General features: G+C 41.7%; 1 protein-coding gene across 3 annotated transcripts in view; it reads right to left on the bottom strand.

Annotated features, from left to right (window-relative positions):
- Nucleotides 1-8454: 8454 nt before the first annotated feature.
- The window catches only part of LOC127455675 (contactin-5-like), a 389595-nt gene continuing 372709 nt past the window's right edge, over nucleotides 8455-25340 (bottom strand). For all 3 annotated transcript variants that reach the window (XM_051723705.1, XM_051723706.1, XM_051723707.1), the window contains exons 19-24: nucleotides 21896-22130; nucleotides 20359-20468; nucleotides 19456-19642; nucleotides 19124-19236; nucleotides 12843-13011; nucleotides 8455-9360 (exon numbers count right to left, since the gene is read on the bottom strand). In XM_051723705.1, coding sequence (XP_051579665.1) covers nucleotides 9257-9360; nucleotides 12843-13011; nucleotides 19124-19236; nucleotides 19456-19642; nucleotides 20359-20468; nucleotides 21896-22130 — 918 coding nt within the window. In that variant the 3' untranslated portion in view covers nucleotides 8455-9256. The remainder of the gene's footprint in view (nucleotides 9361-12842; nucleotides 13012-19123; nucleotides 19237-19455; nucleotides 19643-20358; nucleotides 20469-21895; nucleotides 22131-25340) is intronic.

Below are 25340 nucleotides of genomic sequence, written 5' to 3'. Positions count from 1 at the left end.
AAATGCTTTCATTAGCAGGCAATTAAAATGCTCACACTACACTTTTAATGAAGCATTCTTATAAAGACATAGGGTTGCATAGAGGAATAGTTCACTCAAAAATGAAAATAATGCAAACTTCATGTTTTTCTGACCCCATATTATTTTCTTTTATCCATGAAATACAAAATTAAACTTTAGCCAGAATGTCCGAGCTTCTGTTTTCCAAGGAAAGTAGAGGCGGGCAGAGGCAGGCCTGGACCATGGAGCAGAGGCGGACCTGGACCGTGGAGCAGAGGTGGGCCTGGACCGTGGAGCAGAGGCGGGCCTGGACCATGGAGCAGAGGCGTTGCTGTGACATGTCATGGGGCAGACTCAGGCGTGGCGGTGACATGGCATGGGGCAGACTCAGGCGTGGCGGTGACATGGCATAGCGCAGACTCAGGCGTGGCGGTGACATGGCATGGCACAGACTCAGGCGTGGCGGTGACATGGCCTGGAGCTGACTCTGGTTTGGTTGTGACATGGCCTGGAGCTGACTCTGGCATGGCTGTGACATGGCCTGGAGCTGACTCTGGCATGACTGTGACATGGCCTGGAGCTTACTCTGGCTTGGCTGTGACATGGCCTGGAGCTGACACTCTGGCTTGGCTGTGACATGGCCTGGAGCTGACTCTGGCTTGGCTGTGACATGGCCTGAAGCTGACTCTGGCTTGGCTGTGACATGGCCTGCAGCTGACACTCTGGCTTGGCTGTGACATGGCCTGGAGCTGACACTCTGGCTTAGCTGTGACATGGCCTGGAGCTGACTCTGGCTGGCAACGCAGGCTCTGGGACAGATGAGGCTAACAATGCAGGCTCTGGGATGGACGAGGCTGGCAACGCAGGCTCTGGGACGGGTGAGGCTGGCAGCTCGTTGGCAGGCATGGGTGTTGGCTCGTTGGCCGTGACAGGCGTGGGCGTTGGCTTGTTGACCATAACATGGGACTCTGGCTCGTTATGGTCAGCTGACTCTGGCTTGGCTGTGACATGGCCTGGAGCTGACTCTGGCGTGGCTGTGACATGGCCTGGAGCTGATTCTGGCATGGCTGTGACATGGCCTGGAGCTGACTCTGGCATGGCCTGGAGCTGACTCTGGCGTGGCTGTGACGTGGCCTGGAGCTGACTCTGGCTTTGCTGTGACATGGCCTGGAGCTGACTCTGGCTTGGCTGTGACATGGCCTGGAGCTGACTCTGGCTTGGCTGTGACATGGCCTGGAGCTGACTCTGGCTGGCAACGCAGGCTCTGGGATGGATGAGGCTGGCAACGCAGGCTCTGGGACGGACGAGGCTGGCAGCTCGTTGGCAGTGGCAGGCGTGGGTGTTGGCTCGTTGGCCATGGCAGGCATGGGCGTTGGCTCATTGGCCATGGCAGGCGTGGGCGTTGGCTCATTGGCCGTGGAAGGCGTGGGTGTTGGCTAGTTGGCTGTGGCAGGCATGGGCGTTGGCTCATTGGCCATGGCAGGCGTGGGCGTTGGCTCATTGGCCGTGGAAGGCGTGGGTGTTGGCTCGTTGGCTGTGGCAGGCATGGGCGTTGGCTCATTGACCATAACGTGGGACTCCGGCTTGTTATGGTCAGCTGACTCTGGCTTGGCTGTGACATGGCCTGCAGCTGACTCTGACGTGGCTGTGACATGGCCTGGAGCTGACCCTGGCATGGCTGTGACATGGCCTGGAGCTGACCCTGGCATGGCTGTGACATGGCCTGGAGCTGACTCTGGCATGGCTGTGACATGGCCTGGAGCTGACTTTGGCGTGGCTGCCATTACGTGGAACTCTGGCTTGGCGGCCATGACATGGGGCAAAGTCGTGGAAGGTGGAGCCGTGGTAGGCTCGAGGAGCGAAGCCGTAGAAGGCAGAGCCGTGGTAGGCTCGAGATTAAGAGTCCTGGATGATTGGGAAAAGATCTCAGTGGTCGTGAACATGAGCAGTGTCTTGGGAGCGACCTCTGTGGTTGTGGGCATGGACTGAGTCTCGGGAACGACCTCTGTGGTCGTGGGCATAGACAGAGACTCGGGTACGACCTACGTGGTCGTGTACATGGGCAGAGACTTGGAAACGAAAGTCTTTCTCCTCCTCCTCCTCCGGGAGGCCGAAGTTGCCAACGCAGGCTCTGGGACGGACGAGGCTGGCAATGCAGGCTCTGGGACGGATGAGGCTAGCAATGCAGGCTCTGGGACAGACGAGGCTGGCAGCTCGTTGGCAGTGGCAGGCGTGGGTGTTGGCTCGTTGGCCATGACAGGCGTGGGCGTTGGCTCGTTGGCCGTGGCAGGCCTGGGCTTTGGCTCGTTGACCATAACGTGGGACTCCGGCTCGGCATCTGCCTCCCCCGCAGTGAACGTAGAACCAATGATCTACAGGGCAAGGTCGATATACCGAGCGAGGCTGAGGGAACTGCGACCACCAGGCATCAGGGAGGAAATTGGCTCACTTAATCCAAACCAGAAGCAGTCTTTGAGGGCGACCTCATTAAAGTCCACCTCGCTGGCCAGAGAGCAGAAGTCCCCCAAATATTCCTCCAGGGATCGATTTCCCTGACGTATGTGCAGTAGTCGGACCGCTGGGTTCATGGTTGGCGGTTAGATATTCTGTAACGTTGTAGCTGGCATAGGCAATAACAATGACGATGAAGTGAGAGTGATGAACCCAAGTGCGGTTTTATTTACAGTTGTGGAATCCAAAAAACCCACACTACAAACGTGAAACATAAACATGAACTTCATTATAAACTTGATTAAACATAAACTTGACTTGACATAAATTAAACTAAACTTGGCTTGGCTTGGTTAGAACAAAACAAAAAAGTTACATTAACAATACCTGACAAGAAACAATGGCAAACATGAGGGCTTAAATACACAGACATGGGTAACAAGACAACCAATGAACAGACAGAACTATAAATAATATATCAAGACTAATAAACTTAAACCATTGACAAACTAGAACTGATAACAAAGTAATCAAACAATAAACCAATGAAAACAAGACACATGAACAGGGGAAACACATGACAAGATCACATGAGGGAACAGGAAATCACATGACATAACAGGAACTAAACTTGAAAATAAAAGACATGAAAAAAACATGAACAAAACACATCTAGACGTGACAACGTTACTGACCTTGAGTAATCTAACGAAATACGTTACAAATTATATTTTACAGCATGTATTCTGTAATCTGTAGTGGAATACATTTCAAAAGTAACCCTCCCAACCCTGTTTACCATGTTAAAATACATTCCCAAGAATATTTAGTTTCTTAATAAGTATTTTTGTTTCGTGTTCCAGTTAAATATCTAAACATCCTTAAAACAAGATATATTGTCTTGCAAAATGTCAAAAAACAAAACAAAATCATTTGCCAATAGGGTAAGAAAAATAAACTTAATTAAATTATATACAAGTTTATTTGTCTTACCCAATTGGCAAATAGTTTGGTCTTTTTTAAGCATAAACCCCACAAAATTGTGTTAGATTCATGTGAATATGTAGAATTTATCTGAAATCAGAAATTCAAAACAAGACTAATGTCATTTTTGATTGTCCAGTAAATATATCTTGTTTTAAGGCTGTTTAGATATTTACTGGAGAATATCAGACAAAATTAGAATAAATTAATAAATAAATCAATCAATAAAAAATTTTTAAGAAATTTTTTTTTTTTTCAGTGTGCCCCAAAATAAGCACAGCAAATGCAACAGAAAATCCACAGTTTCTATATGGGCATGGCAATTTTGAAAATATATGTTAGAGCTTTGGCAAACGGGTTATCAGTAAATAACAATTAACAAATTTCACTGTGTTCAGAACTTCAGAAGACTTGGAATAGAGTGCACAAGTCACATGGACTTCTTTAATGATACTTTTATGTTTTTTTATGTCCTTTTTGGAGCTTGACAGACATCTCCATGAACTGAGAAGAGCTGCTTGAAGATTTTTCAAAACATCTTATGAGTTCCATGGAAAAATAACAGCATACAGGTTTGAAAGAACATGAGGGTGAGTAAATAATGACCCATTTTTTCTTGGTGAACTATTCCATTAATAAAGGATTCTTTTGAAAATATAGATGTTTAAAACCTACTGAACACAATGATGTCCACGCTGACACAATGCAAATAATTACCTACTTGTCTCAAAACCTCCCCCTGTTAGTCCTTTTCACATAACATCTGTTTAAGAAGCCCAGCTCTGATGAGTGGATGAAGAGCATTAATACATGCCTTAACTCTCACTTTCCACTCATTTCCAGACTCTCCACACTTCACAGGCCTGCAGGGAGAGTGTGTTATAATTGCTGACACCACATCTCTCAGCTCTCGGAAGCATACAGTCCTCTTTGCAGGGTAGATCATCCATTACCATAAATCAGATGCACTGACATTGACAGGTGTTGCATGAATAATTAATGGTTGCCACATTAGTGGCCATGTAGGGGCACCCAGTGTTGTTTGGCAAGAGAGAGAAAAATGCTCCAAAATTCTCCTCTCACAAACATGGATAAATCACATATATGCATAGAAACTTCCATATTACCAGCTAATGCATGCATAATTGTCACTGTTCTGTCTTGCAACATCCAGTTTGATTTCACTATGCATAGACCTATGAATGGTGGTATTTTGTGCTTGTTATTTTAGTGCTGTTTTGCATCTACATTGTGGTGAAAGTTATAAAGTCTGTCATGTCTGCAGCATGGGTATGTGGACTTGTGAAGTATCCCGTAGGCTTCTAGAAGAACAATGTGGGGTTTGGACCATCACCAAATTGACAACAGGTCTTCCATTTGTTGACAAACAGATAGTACTGCCCCGAACTCACACCACTGGTTGAGCTATGTTGCTATGCCATCTTACCTACAGTTGTCTCTGCATATTAAGCTGGCATACGAATAATTTTGTAACACTTTACATTAATATTTCTTTTGTTAAGGGGTTATTAAGAGGTTTTATTAATGACTAATAAGTCATTTACAAATGTATTATAAATAATTAATATCAAGTATAACAACATGAATAAAAATAGTGACTTTCATGCAATAGCTACTTGCCAAATAGTGAGCATTTTACGTATATGTTATAAATGCTTAATAAAACATTTGTTCATACTTTTGATAATCAAAAACATAAAATGACCTAATTCATGATTTATGTCCCAATGCAGCAAAAATAGACTATTAAATTATCATTAAAAAGAGATATGTCATTTTGCTTTGTGTATATATTCATTACTGTATATGACTCACTTGTGTTGTCACTTTCCTATTCACATTGATGTCAGAATAATGGAGCTACTCTAAGTGGTTTCCCATCTTACCTCTTCCTAGTTACCTGAAGTCATTTGCAAAAAACACTTTTCATGCTCGTTCACAGAATATATCATATAATAAAGCCTGATGACCATTAAAAAATACTGGAATCTAATGTTGGCAACACCTTTATAAATTCTTTATATGATTCCACTTTACCTGAAGGTACATTTTCATAGGCCACATGTTGAATAGTAGTGGTGGTGGCATAGTGGGCTAAAGCATAGAACTGGTAAGCAGAAGGTTGTTGGTTCAATCCTCACAGCCACCACCATTGTGTCGTTGAGCAAGGCACTTAACTCCAGGTTGCTCCGGGGGGATTGTCCCTGTAATAAGTGCACTGTAAGTCCCTTTGGATAAAAGCGTCTGCCAAAATGCATAAATGTAAATGAATAAGTGTTATTAAGCATTTACAACATATAGGTTAAATAGCAGGTATTGCATGAAAGTCAACCTTTTTATGCATGTTGTTATAATCACATATCAATTCATTAAAGTGGTTACAACTGTGACATTTGTTGATCTCTGAGCCGCATGCCTGGAATCCAATGAGATGCATTGTATTGAGCACATGCTCAGGACCACCTACTGGAGTTATTATCATGCATCAAGTGCATTGCAATGCTGAGGCTGTGTAAATAATCAGGAATCAAATCAATATTTTTTTAATTACGCAGTTGGGGGTAAAGTCATTTGAGAGCATAATACAATAGAAGCTCCTTGGAAACGATGATGGTTTATGCTATCAATTCTCCTGTTTACATTCTTGTGAAAATGATGAGGATAGGAGTGAAATTTATTAGTGCTTTAGTTGAGCTGTGAACCGATTCACTGCTCCTTACACACTGAGCAGGATATATCTGTTATCAAGTTCTTGACTTTACAAAACTTGTTCATTCGTATTGAACTGCAGTATCATCACAGACAACACTTCGCAGTCTTGCAGATTAGAGATTTTGATTATAATGACATCATATACTTGTGTAACTACAAATATTATATGAATTACCATACTTCATATATGTGTTATTCTTCAACAGAGTGCAACAGTCTGGTTCCGGATGTAAACAAAATCCTAGTCATTTCCTCTAAAGGCAAATTGATTTTTAACGATAACTCAAAAGAGTTTGTTAATTGATGGTATAAGACTACTAATGATCCTGAAGAGAAATATCTACCAATCAGAGAATCACAGAAAACAAAGCACACCAAAAGAGCTCTGCAGCATTGTACACAATCTTATTTTTGTCTTTTTTTCTTCAAGTCACAGTGTGTAACATTGTGATTGGTTTGTGACCTCGGGTTGGTTTGTTTCTTGGCTTAGAACTCTTTAATGAAGGATTTTATGAAATGAATGAGAAAAATACTTCCAAACCAAGATGGCTGAAGTAGCTGGCACTGTTGCGCTCTATTAGGGGAATATTTATCTCTCCCCAAGGATGATTTTAAAGAAAAACATATTTATCGTTCTTAGGGATAGATTATAATAGTTTTATACTTTATTTTATTGAGTACTTATACTTTTAATTTTGAAATGTTAAATTTACCAGAATTTCTAAATTATGGGCTTGTTCTCTAACCAGACTTTTCAACTTCCTGTCTTTAACACATATACAAATTTGGGGAATTCTTCTTTGCACTTTCCCTTAAGAACTTGTTTTATTTGGTGTATTAAGTGTAAATAAGGAACTTTTTGGTAACACTTTATATTAGGTGGCCTTATCTACTATGTACCAACATTAAATACATACAGGATTATGTATTTACTGTGTAACTACATGTTGTTCTGCAAAATTCTCACATTTGCTGCTACTGAGGTTGATTCGGGTAGGTTTAGGAGTAAGGGTAGGGTTAGGGGTTAGAGTTAGGTTTTGGGGTAAGGGTTGGGTTAACAGTGTAACTACAAATGTAATTAAATGCAAGTACTTTAAATGTAATTACTATGCAACAAAATGTATGTACATAATAAGTACATTGTATCAAATGGTTAAGTACATAGTAGTTAAGGCCACCTAATATAAAGTGGGTCCAACTTTTCTTTTATACCAATCAAAAATCGAGGTTACAGTGAGGCACTCACAATGGAAGTGAACGTGACCAATTATTGGAGGGTTTATAGGCAGAAATGTGAAGCTTATAATTTTATAAAAGTACTTAGATGAATTCTTCTGTTAAAACCTTTGTATTATTTGAGCTGTAAATTTGTTTAAATCGTTGTTTACCGAAATTGCATAGGTGACGGCATCATGTCATCATGGCAACAAAGTTGTAAAATTGTTTATAACTTTATACAGAAAAGGTTAGTAAGCAATTTTATCATACTAAAATCATGCTTACACATATATTGTTGATGTCTTGTGGCTATACTTTTAAAACAGTGAGTATTTTAACATTTACGGATTGGTCCCATTCACTTCCATTGTAAGTGCCTCACTGGAACCCTGATTTAAAAAAAAAAAGAAAGAAAGAAAATAATCAATATTATGCCACAAATGCTGCCGATTGAGCTTAACTTTATTAACTTGTATTGAACTCCTTTAAAGAGGTAGTTCTCATATCCCAATATAAAAATATAACTAATCAGTTATGTATAATTTACTCACCGTCATGTGGTTCCAAATCCATATAACTTTCTTTCTTACATAGAACACAAAAGGAGATGTTAGGCAGAATGTTAGCCTCAGTCACCATTTAATGTCATTGCATGTTTTTCCATACAATGAAAGTAGATGGTGACTGAGGCTAACAAAAGAAAGGGATTGGAATAACATAAAGGTCAGTTAATATTGACAAAATGTTCAGTTTTGGGAGAACGGTCCTTATAACTCTGTGACCCTAATTTACATGTTCACTGTTTTTATTTGATTGTAAAATTAAACGTTTCCCAGTAGTTTCCCTAATGCTGTTAGACACTTACCATTGAATTTCAGGGAAATTTCAGCAGCTGCAGTAAGAACAGAATCGTTTTTGGTCAAAATAATTCCCTTGAACTCAATTCTGTTCCCAAGAAACTCAGTTGATAGAATGGATCGATAGCAATCAGATCAGGAGAACTTTCCCCAACCCTCCTCACCCCGAAGACACACACCAGAGCCCTTTAAAAATATACATCACATTTATTTCAACCATCACAGATCAGCCTTGCTCTTTGTCTACTGAAGTGCTTGGACACGACAAGTTGAGTCCAAATCCGCTCTCTCTCGGGTTCATCTGCCAGTTCTTCTGTTGCCCAGCAACCTCGCTAGTTCTCAAAAACCAACGAATGAACAAAAAGTAAAACAGAAATTCAAAAACTTGGACACAGCTGACCGAAACATACCACTGTTCCACATTATTATTATTTTTGTTGCTTCTCTAAAGGTAACACAGTGTACAAAAAGCAAGTCTGGAAATAGTAAGATTTTCGGCACTATAAAAAATGTATTCTTCTTTGTCTCCTCAGTCCATGAGTGAATAAGAAAACAATGCACTTATTTCTACTGAGCTTACTCTGCGTTGCTTGTAGGGCAGCCAAAAGGTAAAATGGATGCAGATAACTAATGAGGGACAATTTCAGCAGCTTTGAGAGATCCTCTGGAAGTCATCTCGGTTACAGCTTCATTGCTTACATGATTTAAAAACAACTGTCTCTGCACTTTGTACAGCACAATTACTACAATGATATCCCAAACAGAGACATGGAAAGAAAACAGTTAGCCCAGAAATCTAAAATATAAATGGGTTATCTGAAGTTAGAGGCGTTTCAACTTGATCCTTGTCTTGAAAAGAAGCACTTCCTTTTGGCTGGCCCCCTCGGTCTTGTTGATGCCAAAGCAGGCAGTCTGTGTTGAGAAAGAGCCCATTCCCTTCAAATGGGGCTGGGTGGGAGTGGTCGATGAAGGGTAGGCCATGGGAAGGTTTCAAGGTACATGACTCACTGGCCTCACAAGGGGAAAGAAGGCACCATTAATGACAGGAAGAAAGCAGTCCATGCCAAGCCATGAGGCAGATTATGGACAGAGAGCTTCCCACTCTTCGCACGCACTCCTAGAAATAAATAAAAAATGGGGATATGAGACATGTATTAGGACTGCACGATTTGGACAAAAAATATTATTGCTATTATTTTGAAAAAATACTGTGATTGCGATTTGAACTGCGATATACAGGTGCATCTCAATAAATTAGAATGTCGTGGAAAAGTTCATTTATTTCAGTAATTCAACTCAAATTGTGAAACTCGTGTATTAAATAAATTCAATGCACACAGACTGAAGTAGTTTAAGTCTTTGGTTCTTTTAATTGTGATGATTTTGGCTCACATTTAACAAAAACCCACCAATTCACTATCTCAAAAAATTAGAATACATCATAAGACCAATAAAAAAAACATTTTTAGTGAATTGTTGGCCTTCTGGAAAGTATGTTCATTTACTGTATATGTACTCAATACTTGGTAGGGGCTCCTTTTGCTTTAATTACTGCCTCAGTTTGGCGTGGCATGGAGGTGATCAGTTTGTGGCACTGCTGAGGTGGTATGGAAGCCCAGGTTTCTTTGACAGTGGCCTTCAGCTCATCTGCATTTTTTGGTCTCTTGTTTCTCATTTTCCTCTTGACAATACCCCATAGATTCTCTATGGGGTTCAGGTCTGGTGAGTTTGCTGGCCAGTCAAGCACACCAACACCATGGTCATTTAACCAACTTTTGGTGCTTTTGGCAGTGTGGGCAGGTGCCAAATCCTGCTGGAAAATGAAATCAGCATCTTTAAAAAGCTGGTCAGCAGAAGGAAGCATGAAGTGCTCCAAAATTTCTTGGTAAACGGGTGCAGTGACTTTGGTTTTCAAAAAACACAATGGACCAACACCAGCAGATGACATTGCACCCCAAATCATCACAGACTGTGGAAACTTAACACTGGACTTCAAGCAACTTGGGCTATGAGCTTCTCCACCCTTCCTCCAGACTCTAGGACCTTGGTTTCCAAATGAAATACAAAACTTGCTCTCATCTGAAAAGAGGACTTTGGACCACTGGGCAACAGTCCAGTTCTTCTTCTCCTTAGCCCAGGTAAGACGCCTCTGACGTTGTCTGTGGTTCAGGAGTGGCTTAACAAGAGGAATACGACAACTGTAGCCAAATTCCTTGACACGTCTGTGTGTGGTGGCTCTTGATGCCTTGACCCCAGACTCAATCCATTCCTTGTGAAGTTCACCCAAATTCTTGAATTGATTTTGCTTGACAATCGTAAGGCTGCGGTTCTCTCGGTTGGTTGTGCATCTTTTTCTCCCACACTTTTCCCTTCCACTCAACTTTCTGTTAACATGCTTGGATACAGCACTCTGTGAACAGCCAGCTTCTTTGGCAATGAATGTTTGTGGCTTACCCTCCTTGTGAAGGGTGTCAATGATTGTCTTCTGGACAACTGTCAGATCAGCAGTCTTCCCCATGATTGTGTAGCCTAGTGAACCAAACTGAGAGACCATTTTGAAGGCTCAGGAAACCTTTGCAGGTGTTTTGAGTTGATTAGCTGATTGGCATGTCACCATATTCTAATTTTTTGAGATAGTGAATTGGTGGGTTTTTGTTAAATGTGAGCCAAAATCATCACAATTAAAAGAACCAAAGACTTAAACTACTTCAGTCTGTGTGCATTGAATTTATTTAATACATGAGTTTCACAATTTGAGTTGAATTACTGAAATAAATGAACTTTTCCACGACATTCTAATTTATTGAGATGCACCTGTATAGATATATCCAGTACAAATAACATTTGTCTAACATTGGACAAATTCTGTCTAATGTTACAAAAATTGTCTATAAATGGTGATGATTTAGTAATGTGGCTACTCTCCCTAGAAGTGGCCATCCAGCCAAGATGACTCAAAGGACACACTGCAGAATGCTAAAAAAAAGACCCCTAAAGACAGCTAAAGACTTGAAGGTATCATTGGAACTGGTTAACATCTCTGATCATGAGTCTGCTATATGAAAAACATTAAACAGGCATGATGTTCATGGCAGGACACCACAAACATGAAGCTGATTTCCAACAAAAACATTGCTGCGCACCTGAAGTTTACCAAAGACCACCTTGACACTCCACAACGCTACTAGGAAAATGTTTTGTGTACTGATGAAACTAAGGTTGAATTGTTTGGGAAGAACTCGCAGCACTATGTATGGTGTAAAAAGGGCATTGCATACTAACATGAAAACATCATCCCAACGGTGAAGTACGGTCGAGGGAGAATCATGATTTGGGCCTGCTTTGCTGTTTCGGGGCCTGGACCGCTTGCTATCATTGAGGGAAAAATTAATTCCCAAGTTTATAAAGATATCCTACAGGATAATGTTAGGGTGGCTATGTGGCAGCTGAAGCTCAGTAGAGGTTGGGTGATGCAGCAGAATAATGACCCTAAACATCAAATTAACCTTTTGGAGTGGCCCAGTCAGAGCCCAGACCTTAACCCAATAGAGATGCTGTGGAATGACCTCAAGAGAGCTGTTCACACCAGACATCCTAAGAATAAGGCTGAGCTTAAACAGTTCTGTAAGGAAGAATGATCCAAAATTCCTTCTGAACGTTGTGCAGGTCTAATCAGAAGCTACTGTAAACGCTTGGTTGAGGTTAATGCTGCCAAAGGAGGATCGACCAGTTATATACTCCAAGGGTTCACTTACTTTTTCCACAGCACAGTGAATTGTTAATGGGATGTGTTCAATAAAGACATGAAATTATAATTGTGTGTGTGTTTTTAGCTTAAGCAAATTGTGTGTTGTCTATACTTGTGACTTTGATGAAGATGAGATCACATTTTATGACCAATTAATGCAGAAAACCAGCTAATTCCAAAGGGTTCACATACGTTTTCTAGCCATTGTATTTGTCCACATTGTGGTAGGATCTTAGCCCAATTTTTATTATCATTTGTGGAAGGCTGTAAGCTTAAATGTTACATTATTGTAATATAATACAAAATATTATTATTAATAATAATAATAATTTATTTTTTATATAATAATAATAATAATAATAATTAATAAAAAGTGCTGCTTTGTATCATTATTATTAATAATATAGATAGCACACCTAAGGCTGAATTTATCTACAAAAAAAGATTAGAGTCTGAAGCTATGTAAAAGCAGTTTGAGCTGAATTAATTATAGAAAATTGTGGAGAAGAAGTAAAGCTCATTTTAATACAGCACTGCCTTGCAAGCACTATAATTATATCTGACACAGCAGAAACAAGATACAGTTCCTGTGAATAAGAAACCAAAAACAAACTGAACAGTATTTGCTCAAAAAAACCCAGTTAGGCCCAGTGGTATAATGATGGAACACTTTAAATTTGTCTTTTCCTTCGAGAGTGCAGGGAAGCGTAATTGGCTGTGCAGCCATGTAGGTGTGCGTAGGGAAGGTAATTAAAGAGGAATTAAGCGAAAGCAGTCAAGCCTCCTGCTGAATGAACACGTACTGAATCCAAGGAAGCACACAACAGAACTGAATAGGAATCCGTGCTTACCTGAGGAGGTGAGCACTCTGACCTGAGCGCTGGCAGCTCCTTCTCCTCCTTCACTGATTGCTTGCACCTCGATTATGTATGTTCCACCCTCAGGTAGAGTCAGGACGACTGCTGTGTTTGGAGTGCGCAATACTTGACTGTGGCCCCGCCCCTCTTGACGCAATAATACCTGCAATGGGAAAAAGAAACAATAGACAAATGTTCATAACAGCATAATAACATACTACACTTAGTATTATTGTAATATACAGTATGTAAACTGTGCAGTATGCAAATTTCGGATGACCTACTAAAGGATGTGATGCTCATTTTTTTTTGGTCTGGATCTATCAAAGGTGTTGTAAGCGATTTAAGCCAGTGGACTTCCATGGGAAAGTGTAATTAAATAAGACATGCCCCTCTTTCTAAAACCTTTCTAAAAACCTCTTTCTTACCGCCTGCCAAAGATGCCATTGAGACCAAGTGTGTCTTCCCATGGTTGTCAAACACACTAGTAGCAAAATAGCACCCTTGCTCACATTTTTGTTTGCTGTTTACACAGTCTATTGCTATCACAGAGACCGGTTAGATATCTCAGGTCACTTATTCTAGTGATATCTTTCAGAGAGAAGGAACATTTTCATGGTATGCCAATTAATTAATCAAATTAATCGCATAAATAAATTTTTGCTGAGAAAGCCCCTTAAATAATAATAATTTAATATATAGTGATGAAATAATTATAAATAGTTATATTTAAATAATTATAAATAATATCTATCTATCTATCTATCTATATATATATATATAATATAACAATTCAGCTAAATAAAATGATTTTCTGCATACCATTCCATAAACAGCATATTTTACAGCACCATTAAGTTATTCAAAAATACATAAAAAATTGCAATTCACAAAACAATTAATTGAATATACCTCTACTATGATAAATATTTTTTCAGTTTATGAGTTCGAAGGCATTTTGTAATTTCTCTGGGGTTTACACTTTAAAAAATAAAAAATCTCTAAGTAATAAATAAATAAATTAATAGTTTTATTAAAAGGTGAAAGTCTGGAAAAATAAACGTTAGCATACGTAGTTTATGTAGTCATTTTGCTGTCATGTGACAACAAATAAAAAAATAAATAAATAAAAGGACCCCTTTATACATGACAGTGTGTGAAGTTTTTAAAAAATATCAGATAATTTGACATTTTTATGAAAAGTCACATTTTGTTCTGGTCGAATAGAGTAACCATAAGAAAACTTCTTGATATTCATGACTCAGAAAATTTGTCAAAAATATATAAAACCAATAAGGACACAAATATTTGTTTTCTATGAAAGTAACATGTTTTAAACTAGATTTTTAAAAGATCACCGCTGACAACTTTATTTGTCAATATAATGTCCAACAATACAATGCAACTGACTTTTAACTAAGGTTGTCAATCGATTACAAATTTTAATCAAATTAATTACATTGTATGTTGATTAATTAATCGAATAATCGATAATTAATCACATATTTAAATATTTGATGAAAAAGCCCCTTAAATAACGTCCTGGTTACTTGCGTAACCTCCATTCCCTGATGGAGGGAATGAGATGTTGTGTCGATGTAGTGACACTAGGGGTCACTCTTGGGAGCCCGAAACACCTCTGGTCTTTGATAAAAGGCCAATGAAAATTGGCGAGTGGTATTTGCATGCCACTCACCCGGACATACGGGTATAAAAGGAGCTGGTATGCAACCACTCATTCAGGTTTTATACTGAGGAGCCGAGACAAGGTCCGGCCATTTCAGCAGGTAGTTCAGCGTTGTGGCAGGAGGGACACATCCCTATCTGTCACTCACTCGACATTGTGTTGATGTAGTGACACTAGGGTTCCCTATACAAAATGCCGCAACTGGCTGAACAGTGTCACGTGAACTGGCGGTGTGTGATGGGCAGACGACTGTGTGCCTCATAGCCAGCGCACCAGGCCGACACGTAACCTCCCCCAACATAGTTATGAGTGTCGAATGGCCGTTTGGGGACAAGTCGACTACCCAAAAGATAGAGACAGGCTAACCAAGTCATGGCCTCTTTTCCCCTTCTTTTTTCCACTCCCTAAAAAACAAGGGGGATTATCCGACTGGGCCGCCAGGTCTAGTCGGGGGGTGTCCCTCCCAAGGGGAAGACACTGCGGACACCACACCTCGCCCAAAGAGAGGGGGGATATTTAAGTGGAAAAATACGTCACATGGTCTTGCCGACCATGTGGAGAGTCACATGGTAGATCCTACCCAACAGGGGAGGAGTTACTACAAACATGGAGACTGTGGCAGAGGGGGTTCTGCCCAAGGAAGACGCAGTTTGCCAACAGGGAAACGAATTAACGGAAGATATACATCGCATGGGATTACCCTTACAGGGAACCACCACATGCGGAGCACCTACCCCAGAACAAGGCTCTTAGTTAGCACGTGTACTGGGCCGGCAGTGAGTCTCTCCGAAAACTCGACTGCCACAGGGCTCGGAGGAAGTCAACCAGGGAACATAGTTTGTGAACACTACTGGGAATTAATGGCGCACGTCTTCAGCTCAGAGGAGGTGAAAGGTGCTATGTGCAAGCGATACACCTGGCCGGCTATCCCGGGCTTATCCGCTTGTATTGCGTGCCACTACCTGGGACGAAACCGGTTCCACCCAGAGGTTGTAGAACCTTGCAAAGGTGTTGGGTGTTGCCCAGCCCGCTGCTTTGCAAATGTTTGTTAGAGAGGCACCCCTGGCCAGGGCCCAGGAGGCTGCTACACCCCTGGTAGAATGGGCTCATAGCCCTACCGGGGACGACACGTCCTGGGCATGATATGCCATAGCTATGGCATAAATGAGCCAGTGGGCGATCCTCTGCTTGGAGACAGCGCTTCCTTTCCGCTGTGCACCAAAGCAGACAAAGAGCTGCTCAGAAATCCTAAAGCTCTGTGTGCGATCCAAATAGATGCGTAAAGCGCACACCGGACACAGCAACGACAGGGCTGGGTCTGCCTCCTCCTGAGGCAGCGCTCGCAGGTTCACCACCTGGTCCCTAAAAGGGGTCATGGGAACCTTGGGCACATAGCCTGGTCGGGGTCTCAGGATCACGTGAGATTAACCCGGACCGAACTCCAGGCACGTTTGCTGACAGAGAACGCTTACAGGTCTCCTACCCTCTTGATGGAAGTGAGCGCAGTCAGGAGGGCAGTCTTCAAGGAGAGTGCCTTAAGCTCAGCTGACCACAACATGCCTGGAGACCTGCTCTAGGGGAACACCTGCCCGTAGAAACGAGAGGTCAGTCAAAGGGCTGAAGAGACGGTGACAGACCGGCGTGATGACCACACGATGTGTCTTGCGGCGCCATGCCCATCTCGGGACTTGAGTCTGAAGCCAGTTCTGAAGCAGTCTCATATGCATCAACCTGAGCAGGGTGGCCACCGCTGAGGATGCCATATGCCCCAGGAGCCTCTGAAAGAGTTTCAGTGGAACTGCTGTTTTCTGTTTGAACACCTTCAAACAGGCCAGCACCAACTGTGCGTGCTCATTCATGAGGCGTGCTGTCAAAGAGACTGAGTCCAACTCCAAAACGAGAAAAGAGCTTGCTCTTTTCCCAGTTGACCAGAAGCCCTAATCGGCTGAGGTGCGAGAGGACCAAGTCCCTGTGTGCACACAACATGTCCCGAGAGTGAGCTAGGATTAGCCAATCATCGAGATAGTTGAGAATGTGAATGCCCACTTCCCTTAACAGGGCAAAGGCCAGTGGACGGTGGTCGTGATGATGACCGTGCACACTGGGTATGTGACCCAGGTAAGGAGGAAACCGCTCTTTTGCTGAACTGTTGGGTACCGCAGCCATGTGGCAAAATCAAATAAAAAGGCAACAATAGATTCTCCACCTGGCCCTCCACCGGAGGATGGAGTGGTCTTACTACCAGCTCCAATGCAGTGTGTTTCGTCGACCCTGGGTCGCCCGTCTCAGGGGCGCTTTGATGACCTTTGTGGGTTCTTAGCGGCCGGCCGTGAGACTGGTGGCGTCTGCTTCCTGCGGTGGGCTCCACGCCGGGGCCGGGCCGAAGGAGCGGGCTGCGGCGGAGCCAGTGCAGTCACCGCAGGGGGATGCCCTTGGCGACGAGCAGAGGGGTGCAGGATCTTGAGTCACGCCGGGGCAGGATATGCCAGATAGCCTCCATCTGCTGCTTCACCATCGAGAACTGCTGGGCAAAGTCCTCGACGGTGTCGCCAAATAGGCCAGCCTGGGAGATGGGGGCAGCAAAGAACTGTGTCTTGTCGGCCTCATCCATCTCGACCAGGTTGAGCCAAAGGTGGCACTCCTGGACCACTAATGTGGACATCGTCTGCCCGAGAGACCGCGCCGTGACCTTCATCGCTCGGAGAGCGAGGTCGGTTGCCGAACACAGTTCCTGCATCAGATCTGGGGCGGAACTACCCTCGTGCAGTTCTTTTAGCACCTTGGCTTGATGGACCTGCAGGAGAGCCATGACGTGCAGGGCAGAGGCGGCTTGTTCAGCAGTGCTGTAGGCTTTGGCTGTCAGGGAAGACGTGAACATACAGGGCTTGGACGGGAGCTTTGGGCGTCCACGCCAGGTGGTGGTGCTCTGCGGGCATAGGTGCACCGCGAGCACCTTATCCACCGGAGGAATTGCTGTATAGCCCCTGGCCGCCCCGCCATCGAGGGTAGTGATGGCGGGGGAACTGAGAAATAGGGACCGGGCAGTAAAAGGTGCCTCCCACGATTTTGTCAGCTCCTCGTGCACTTCCGGGAAGAAAGGCACTGGAGCAGGGCGTTGCTGCTTTGAGCAGCGCTGCTAGCCCAGGAACCAATCATTGAGCCGTGAGGGTTCAGGGGAGAGCGGAGTGTTCTACTCTAGCCCGACGCTCGTGGCCGCCTGGGAAAGCATGTCCATCATCTCTGCATCAGCCTGTGAATGGGCAATCGACCCCGAAGGGGGGAGCCCAGCTGATGCTTCTGTGTCTGACTGGACAAGCCCGCTCTCTGATGCTGCGCTCGAGAGCTCATCAGCTTCGCGGGCTCCAAACAAGAGGTCGAACTCGCCGTGAGATGAGCCGGCGGACTCATCCGGAAGCCCGATCTGGGCAGACAAGCGTGGTGGGGAATGGGAGGTCCGCGAGGGGATACCCGGCGGAGGCGATTCCACTGGAGTCCCCAAATCGCCCCCAGTGCTAGCCGCGCTGTCCTCAAACCCGTAGGTAGAAGGACCAAGGTGGGCAGCTGTTGGGGTGGCTTGCTTTCTTATGAAAGCAAGCCACGACCACAACGTTGCCATGGTCATGTTCTCGCATATATGTAATTCAGCTAATTAAAATGCCTTACATTCTTGTTGCAGTTGAGTAAAGCATTGATAGGACAATACAAAAAGTGGCTTTAGAATCCAATATATTGTTTATTTTCCTTTTACTGAACATAAGCTAATCATTAAACTACAGTTCACAGCAATCCATTTTGCAATTGAATTTGTCAGTCAGTCCAAGATATTGTAGATTTATTACAATGTCTTGTCTAAGGACACGTCAGTGCACACCTGCTGATTTTGGAGCATCTCACTTTGGTCATAAACATACAATTTTTAGGTCACTGTGTCAAGTTAAACATAGTTTAATACGTAGAAAAACGTGTTGAAATTCCTGCGTTTGGATTTGCACTCCATCAAGCTGTGTTTAAATGCAAGTGTTCTCATCTTGTGCTGTCTGCTGTGCTGACGTAAGTGTGTTCTCTGTACAGCTGTGTGTTGCTTATACAGCTGGAGTTTCACTTATTGCCCCCTGGAGAAAACAGATGGTACTTCAAGCTTAAATTGCGCTGATGGTAGGAATATTCCTTATTATGGTCTGGGGACATGATTAATTGCGTTCAGTTTTACATAATTAATCACACTGAATTAACATATAAATCGACAAAATCTAGTTCATGTGTAATTATTACACAAAACAAGATAAAAAATGCAAAATAACTATGCAATGTGATGAGGTCATGTGACAAACTTAGTGAGGTCATGTGACAACAATCTAGCATACTACTGTTTAACATAAAGCCAACTGTTTCACACATTATAAAATAAATAAATAAAAAAAAGTAGGAATCATTCAGTGAATACTGCACAGTATTCAGTAAGTTATAAGCCAGTATTCCATTCTGAACATAGCCACAAACACACACACACACACACACACACACACACACACACACATGCAGTTGTGTTGTGCTTAGAATTATTTGGCACAATGTGAGTGACACCGACCTTGTACCCAATGACTTCTGACTCATTGTCCCTCGCTTTTACTGTATCCCAGGATAAAGAAACATTGTTCCCTTCCTGAATCCACATCAAGTTGCCTGGGGGTAGACTTGGGGCTGAAAAGAGGGAGAGAGAGAGAGACAGAGAGAGAGAGAGAGAGAGAGAGTAATAACACATTTAAAGAATAATATGGAAAAACAAACAGACAAAACTAACCAATAATCACATTGTCCACAATGAATACTTTTTTTTTATAATAATAATAATAATAATCATTTTATTTATTAATTGTTGCAGGCCTACTGGTCATCCACAAGAGTTGTGGCATTACACACCGTTTTTCTTAGTGCTGATTTTGATGGCTGAGCTGGGCGGTCCTTGCCCAACGCTATTGAAGCCCTTTACAGAGACATGATACAGTGTGTTTCCATCCAATCCAGACAGCATCATGGCCGTCTCATTCCCCTTCGTCCTCTGTTTCATCCCCATCTCCTCCTGCTCTACATCTTTCCAGTAGTTCACCTATTCCCAAAAAGGAAAAACACTTCAATCGTCACCTTTCATTCATTCAGAGCAGTACAGAAAATGAGATGGAGGTGCCTCAATAACTGACAAAGCACGAGTCCGCGAATTTGATCTAATATTGTATCATTTGGTTTAAATAACTGTCATACATTTTGCATGGAGAGTATAATAGCAGAGCATGTAATATCTCCCGGCGATGAAATAAGATAATCTTTCTCTCTAGAGGACACAACTGTACTGCCTAGAATAATTTCCTCCATTCAGAAAGCATAACTGTTGACTATTGAGAAGACATTGATGGGATTCATGACCATGAATGTGCACTCACAAACACACATACTGTAGGCTCGGTTTCAAATCCTAGTGAGCTGCATTGCTGTCTATTGCCTGCAAAGAAAGCTACCTTCTAAGGGGCTGTTCACACAGGACATCGTTGTTTTCAAAAACACCTAGAGCAACGGACTGAAACAGAATGCAGGTGTGCGTCTCAAGATGTGTTTTTAAGTGTTTAATTTATTTTAACTTTACACACCGATATAACAACATGAGTGAAAAGTTAAATTACATTTTTCAAAATGTTCAATATGGTCTCAGATTTTTTGGACTCCACAGCATCTTAAAAGACACGATAATTAGCTCACTACTGTAGATTTTAGAACAGTGCCATATATTCATTCATCTCTGTCTGTTTCTCTCTCTTTTCCCACACTTACCTCATAGCCTTGTGGTCTTCCAGGACCAGGATTAGGCAGCTTCCACATCACCTTGATTTCGGAAGAGGAGATGGCAAAGGCCTGCACTTCAGAAGGGGGCTCCCTGGGTTCTGCATTGAAAATTTTTATATTTAGATATCTTACCACAAAAAAACGTCATTATTTTATTTATTTATTTATTTATTTATTTAACTTTACTGCCATAATAACTCAAAATACAGATCAAAAGCCCTGTATTATATGTTGTGTGAGGTACTTCAAAGTTTGAGAAACTCTTTGGCCCCGATTTACTAAAGGTTTGCGTGTATAAAAACGTGCAAACTTGACAGCACGCTAAAATTAGGTCAGAGCTGATCTACTAACGTATTCTTTTAAAGATTATGTCTTTCAGATGCGCAAAATAGCATGTCTTGGCAATTTTTGCATTTCCCCAAAATTAATATGAAGTTTAGAGGCTTGCCTCCAAATGCACAAAATAAAGGGCGGTCTAGATGCAAATGAATCAAATTGCACCCGCAAAGTGATTTATCAAGCCTGAAAGTAATTTCAGAATCGGAAACTACTAGAGCAAATTAATACAAATGAAAGGCAGGTATTAATCTGATTTAAACTGTGTATCATGCTGTCATTGTGACAAAAAGGACACTTTGAAAACAGATAATACGTAGAACACCCTTTATTGACACACATTAATGTGAATTTAAATTAATACTCATGAATAAACCGTTTTAATTTGATTATTTTAAAACTTGATATCATAATTGATAACATCATATGCCTACTAACAATTTATGCCCAAATGATGTCATAAATTAATGTTTTAAACATTGTTTTTAACTGCTGAAATATTGCAAAATATTTCAAGTGGCGGTTCTTTCCAGTAGGCAGGCCGATACGCACCTGTATGCCGAACAGTTTCCGTCTTGATCCCGTGAAACCAACAGGGAGCGCAGTTTCTGTACTGTGCAGCTAACTTTGTCATGGTCAAGATAATAGCGGTTTGAAATTCAGATTTCATTTAAGTATACATCAGTGGTGCGATGGCTCAACGTGTACATACAATTTTATTTTATTTGTGAATTATGAACATTTCAAGTGAAGAGTGTCATGTTCATTCTCATCTATTACTACTATTACACTTATTAAATAGCAGGGATTTTATGATGATATCATACAATCCTATAAAAAAAACATAAATGCCATATTGAATAAAAATAAAATGGTACAGTATTTTTGTGAGAGCTGTACTGTAATTGCATTTGGTGCAAGTAACGCACATGCAAAAGCCTCCTTTCGGAAGGTGTGTTCAACATATTTGCACATGTAGTTATTTGCAAGATTTTTCTTAGTAAATCACCCGCAAAATGCCCACGACACGCACATGCAATTTTATAGATTGCACAAGCAAATTAGCACCAGTTATCTGAGATCTTAGTAAATTGGGGCCTTTGTGTACTGTCAAGCTGTTATTGAAGTTACATAAGATAGCAATAAACTCTATCAGACAGACAGAGACCTGTGCACACCCGCCCCTCACCTCCCTCTGCAGAGAATACAGTGACCACACCGCTGAAGGGGCCATCTCCTTTATTGTTATACACTCCCACCCGCACCTCAAATGGGGTAAGAGGGGGAAAGGTCTCGTCCCTGTACTTATAGGTGGTGGAGTCCGCTGATGTCACCATTTTCTCTTTCCATCCACGTGTGCCATTGGCCCGAAATGCCACGATGTAGCCGAAACTTTCCCCATTTTGGAATTCTTCTGAGACGGGCTGCGGGTAAAAAGAAACACATTAATATGAGCCCTGGATTGTTTAAATATAACACTGATTACATTTACATGCGAGTAGTTGACTGTGGCGAGCGGGGCAGGGCCGAGCAATGACGGTGTGGAACAAGGCTGGGATGGAACCTGGGGCGAATTATCTCACACGCCAACACAGCAATCATCAACAGCTGGGCGAGATATTTTCCCCAGGTGTCCATCCCGGCCTCGCTCCACAACGTTGTCATTCGGCTCTGCTCGCCACATATATTAAATACATTTAAAATTCGATTTTAATAAAAAAAAAAACTATTCAGTACTTTCAGTAAAACAACAAGTAATTCAAAAGTAATCAGATTAGCTTACCTAAAATTGTAATCTACAATATTATGTTACTGATTACAATTTTAGTTTTGTTATTTGTAATAAGTAACAGATTACATTTTAGAAGTAATCTACCCAAAAATGGGTGTGACAAATATATTTTTCGAAGTCAAATACCGGCGCTTGTGAAGAGCCAACCACGTCAGTCTACGTACACTGAGATGTTTCTAGCGTAAACCCAGGGCAATCTCATAAAGGTGGCATCACTTTCAGTCTGTGGATATTAGCGCGTATTTAATAGCAATATGTTTATTATACTAATAAATATATTAGTGCAGTTACATTATGCAATCTTACATATATTTTAGATCCCCTAACCCTACCCCATTCCTAAACCTAACTAATTATGAACACTATAACACATGTAACAGATGGTTACATTTAGTCAAAATAATGTGATTTACATTACACTTTTATATAGATATTTAGAGCACCCGATCCGACATCTATGCCTAAACCTAACCAATTCTCAATATATAGTTATTGCCAAAAATATATGCACCTTTGGTAAATATGAGCAAAGGTGGCTGTGAAAAATATGTCTTTACCACTTTGGTGAATTAAAGTACCAATTTCCTTCCGAAACAGCAAAATCTGTACATTATTATGTATAGAATAATGTACAGATTTTGCTCTTATGGAAAGAAATTGGTACTTTATTCACAAAGTGGCATTCAACTGATCACAATGTATAGTCAGGACATTAATAAACATGAAAAATTACTATTACAATTTGAACTACTTAAACTACTTCAAAGAGTTCTCATCAAAAAATCCTCCACATGCTGCAATGACAGCTTTGCAGATCCTTGGCATTCTAGCTGTCAGATTGTCCAGATACTCAGGTGACATTTCACCCCACACCTCCTGTAGCACTTGCCATAGATGTGGCGGTCTTGTCGGGCACTTCTCACGCACCTTACAGTCTAGCTGATCCCACAAAAGCTTAATGGGGTTAAGATCCATAAAACTCTTTTCCAATTATCTGTTGTCCAATGTCTGTGTTTCTTTGCCCACTCTAACCTTTTCTTTTTGTTTTTCTGTTTCAAAAGTGACTTTTTCATTGCAATTTTTCCCATAAGGCCTGCACCCCTGAGTCTTCTCTTTACTGTTGTACATGAAACTGGTGTTGAGCGGGTAGAATTCAATGAAGCTGTCAGCTGAGGACATGTGAGGCATCTATTTCTCAAACTAGAGACTCTGATGTACTTATCCTCTTGTTTAGTTGTATCTGGGCCTTCCACATCTCTTTCTGTCCTTGTTAGAGCCAGTTGTCCTTTGTCTTTGAAGACTGTAGTGTACACCTTTGTATGAAATCTTCAGTTTTTTGGCAAATTCAATCATCGTATAGCCTTCATTCCTCAAAACAATGATTGATTGACAAGTTTCTAGAGAAAGCTGTTTCTTTTTTGCCATTTTTGACCTAATATTGACCTTAACACATGCCAGTCTATTGCATACTGTGGCAACTCAAAAACAAACACAAAGACAATGTTAAGCTTCATTTAACGTACCAAATAGCTTTCAGCTGTGTTTGATATAATGGCAAGTGATTTTCTAGTACCAAATTAGCATGATTACTCAAGGATAAGGTGTTGGAGTGGTGGCTGCTGGAAATGGGGCCTGTCTGATCAAAAATGACTTCTTTTTTTTCAAACAGTAATGGTGCTGTTTTTTACATCAGTAATGTCCTGACTATTCTTTGTGATCAGTTGAATGCCACTTCCGAAACAGCTAAATCTGTACATTGTTCCAAACTTTTGGCCACCAGTGTATGTGTGGTAGAATTATTGGCACCCTTTTATTCATTACTTTGTGCAACCTCCCTTTGCCAAGTTAACAGCTCTGAGACTTCTCCTATAATGCCTAATGAGGTTGGAGAACACATGGCAAGGGATCTGAGAACATTCCTCCATACAGAATCTCTCCAGATCCTTCAAATTCTGAGATCCACACTGGTGGACTCTCCTCTTCAGTTCACCTCGCAGGTTTTCTATGGGGTTCAGGTCAGGGGACTGGGATGGCCATGGCAGAACCTTGATTTTGTGGTCTCTGAACCATTTTTTGTGTTGATTTTGATGTTTGTTTTGGATCATTGTCCTGATGTTTTGGATCCAACCATGGCACATTTTAAGCTTTCTGGCAGAGGCAGTCATGATGCCATGTGTCCGAACAAGATGTCCAGGACCTCTGGCATAAAAACAGCCCCACAACGTAAAAAATCCACCACTATATTTAACTGTGGGCATGGGGTACTTTTCCATATGGCTACCTCTGTGTGCTCCAAACCCATCTTTGGTGTTTGCTGCCAAAAAGCTCTATTTTTGTTTCATCTGACCATAGAACCCAGTCCCATTTGAAGTTCCAGTAGTGTCTGGCAAACTGAAGATGCTTGAGTTTGTTGTTGGATGAGAGCAGAGGCTTTTTTCTTGAAACCCTCCAAAACAACTTGTGGTGATGTAGGTGATGCCTGATTGTAGTTTTAGAGACTTTGTGACCCCAAGACTAATTTCTGCAATTCTCCAGCTGTGATCCTTGGACAATTTTTGGCCACTCAAACCATCATCCTCACTGTGCGTGGAGACAATATAGACACACGTCCTCTCCCAGGCTGATTCGTAAAATCTCCAGTTGATTGGAATTTCTTCATTATTGCCCTGATATTGGAAATGGGCATTTTCAATGCTTTAGCTATTTTCTTATAGCCACTTCCCATTTTGAGAAGCTCAACAACATTTTGCCGCACATCATAACTATTATTTGGTCTTACCCATTGTTATGGATTAACTAAGGGAATTTGGCCAGTGTGTTACCTCATATTTATACCCATGTG

This window comes from Myxocyprinus asiaticus, chromosome 18 (assembly GCF_019703515.2).
Source record: "Myxocyprinus asiaticus isolate MX2 ecotype Aquarium Trade chromosome 18, UBuf_Myxa_2, whole genome shotgun sequence".
Taxonomy (NCBI): Eukaryota; Metazoa; Chordata; class Actinopteri; order Cypriniformes; family Catostomidae; genus Myxocyprinus; species Myxocyprinus asiaticus.
Note: the sequence above shows the minus strand (reverse complement) of the source record. Positions and strands in the feature narration are given on the sequence as shown.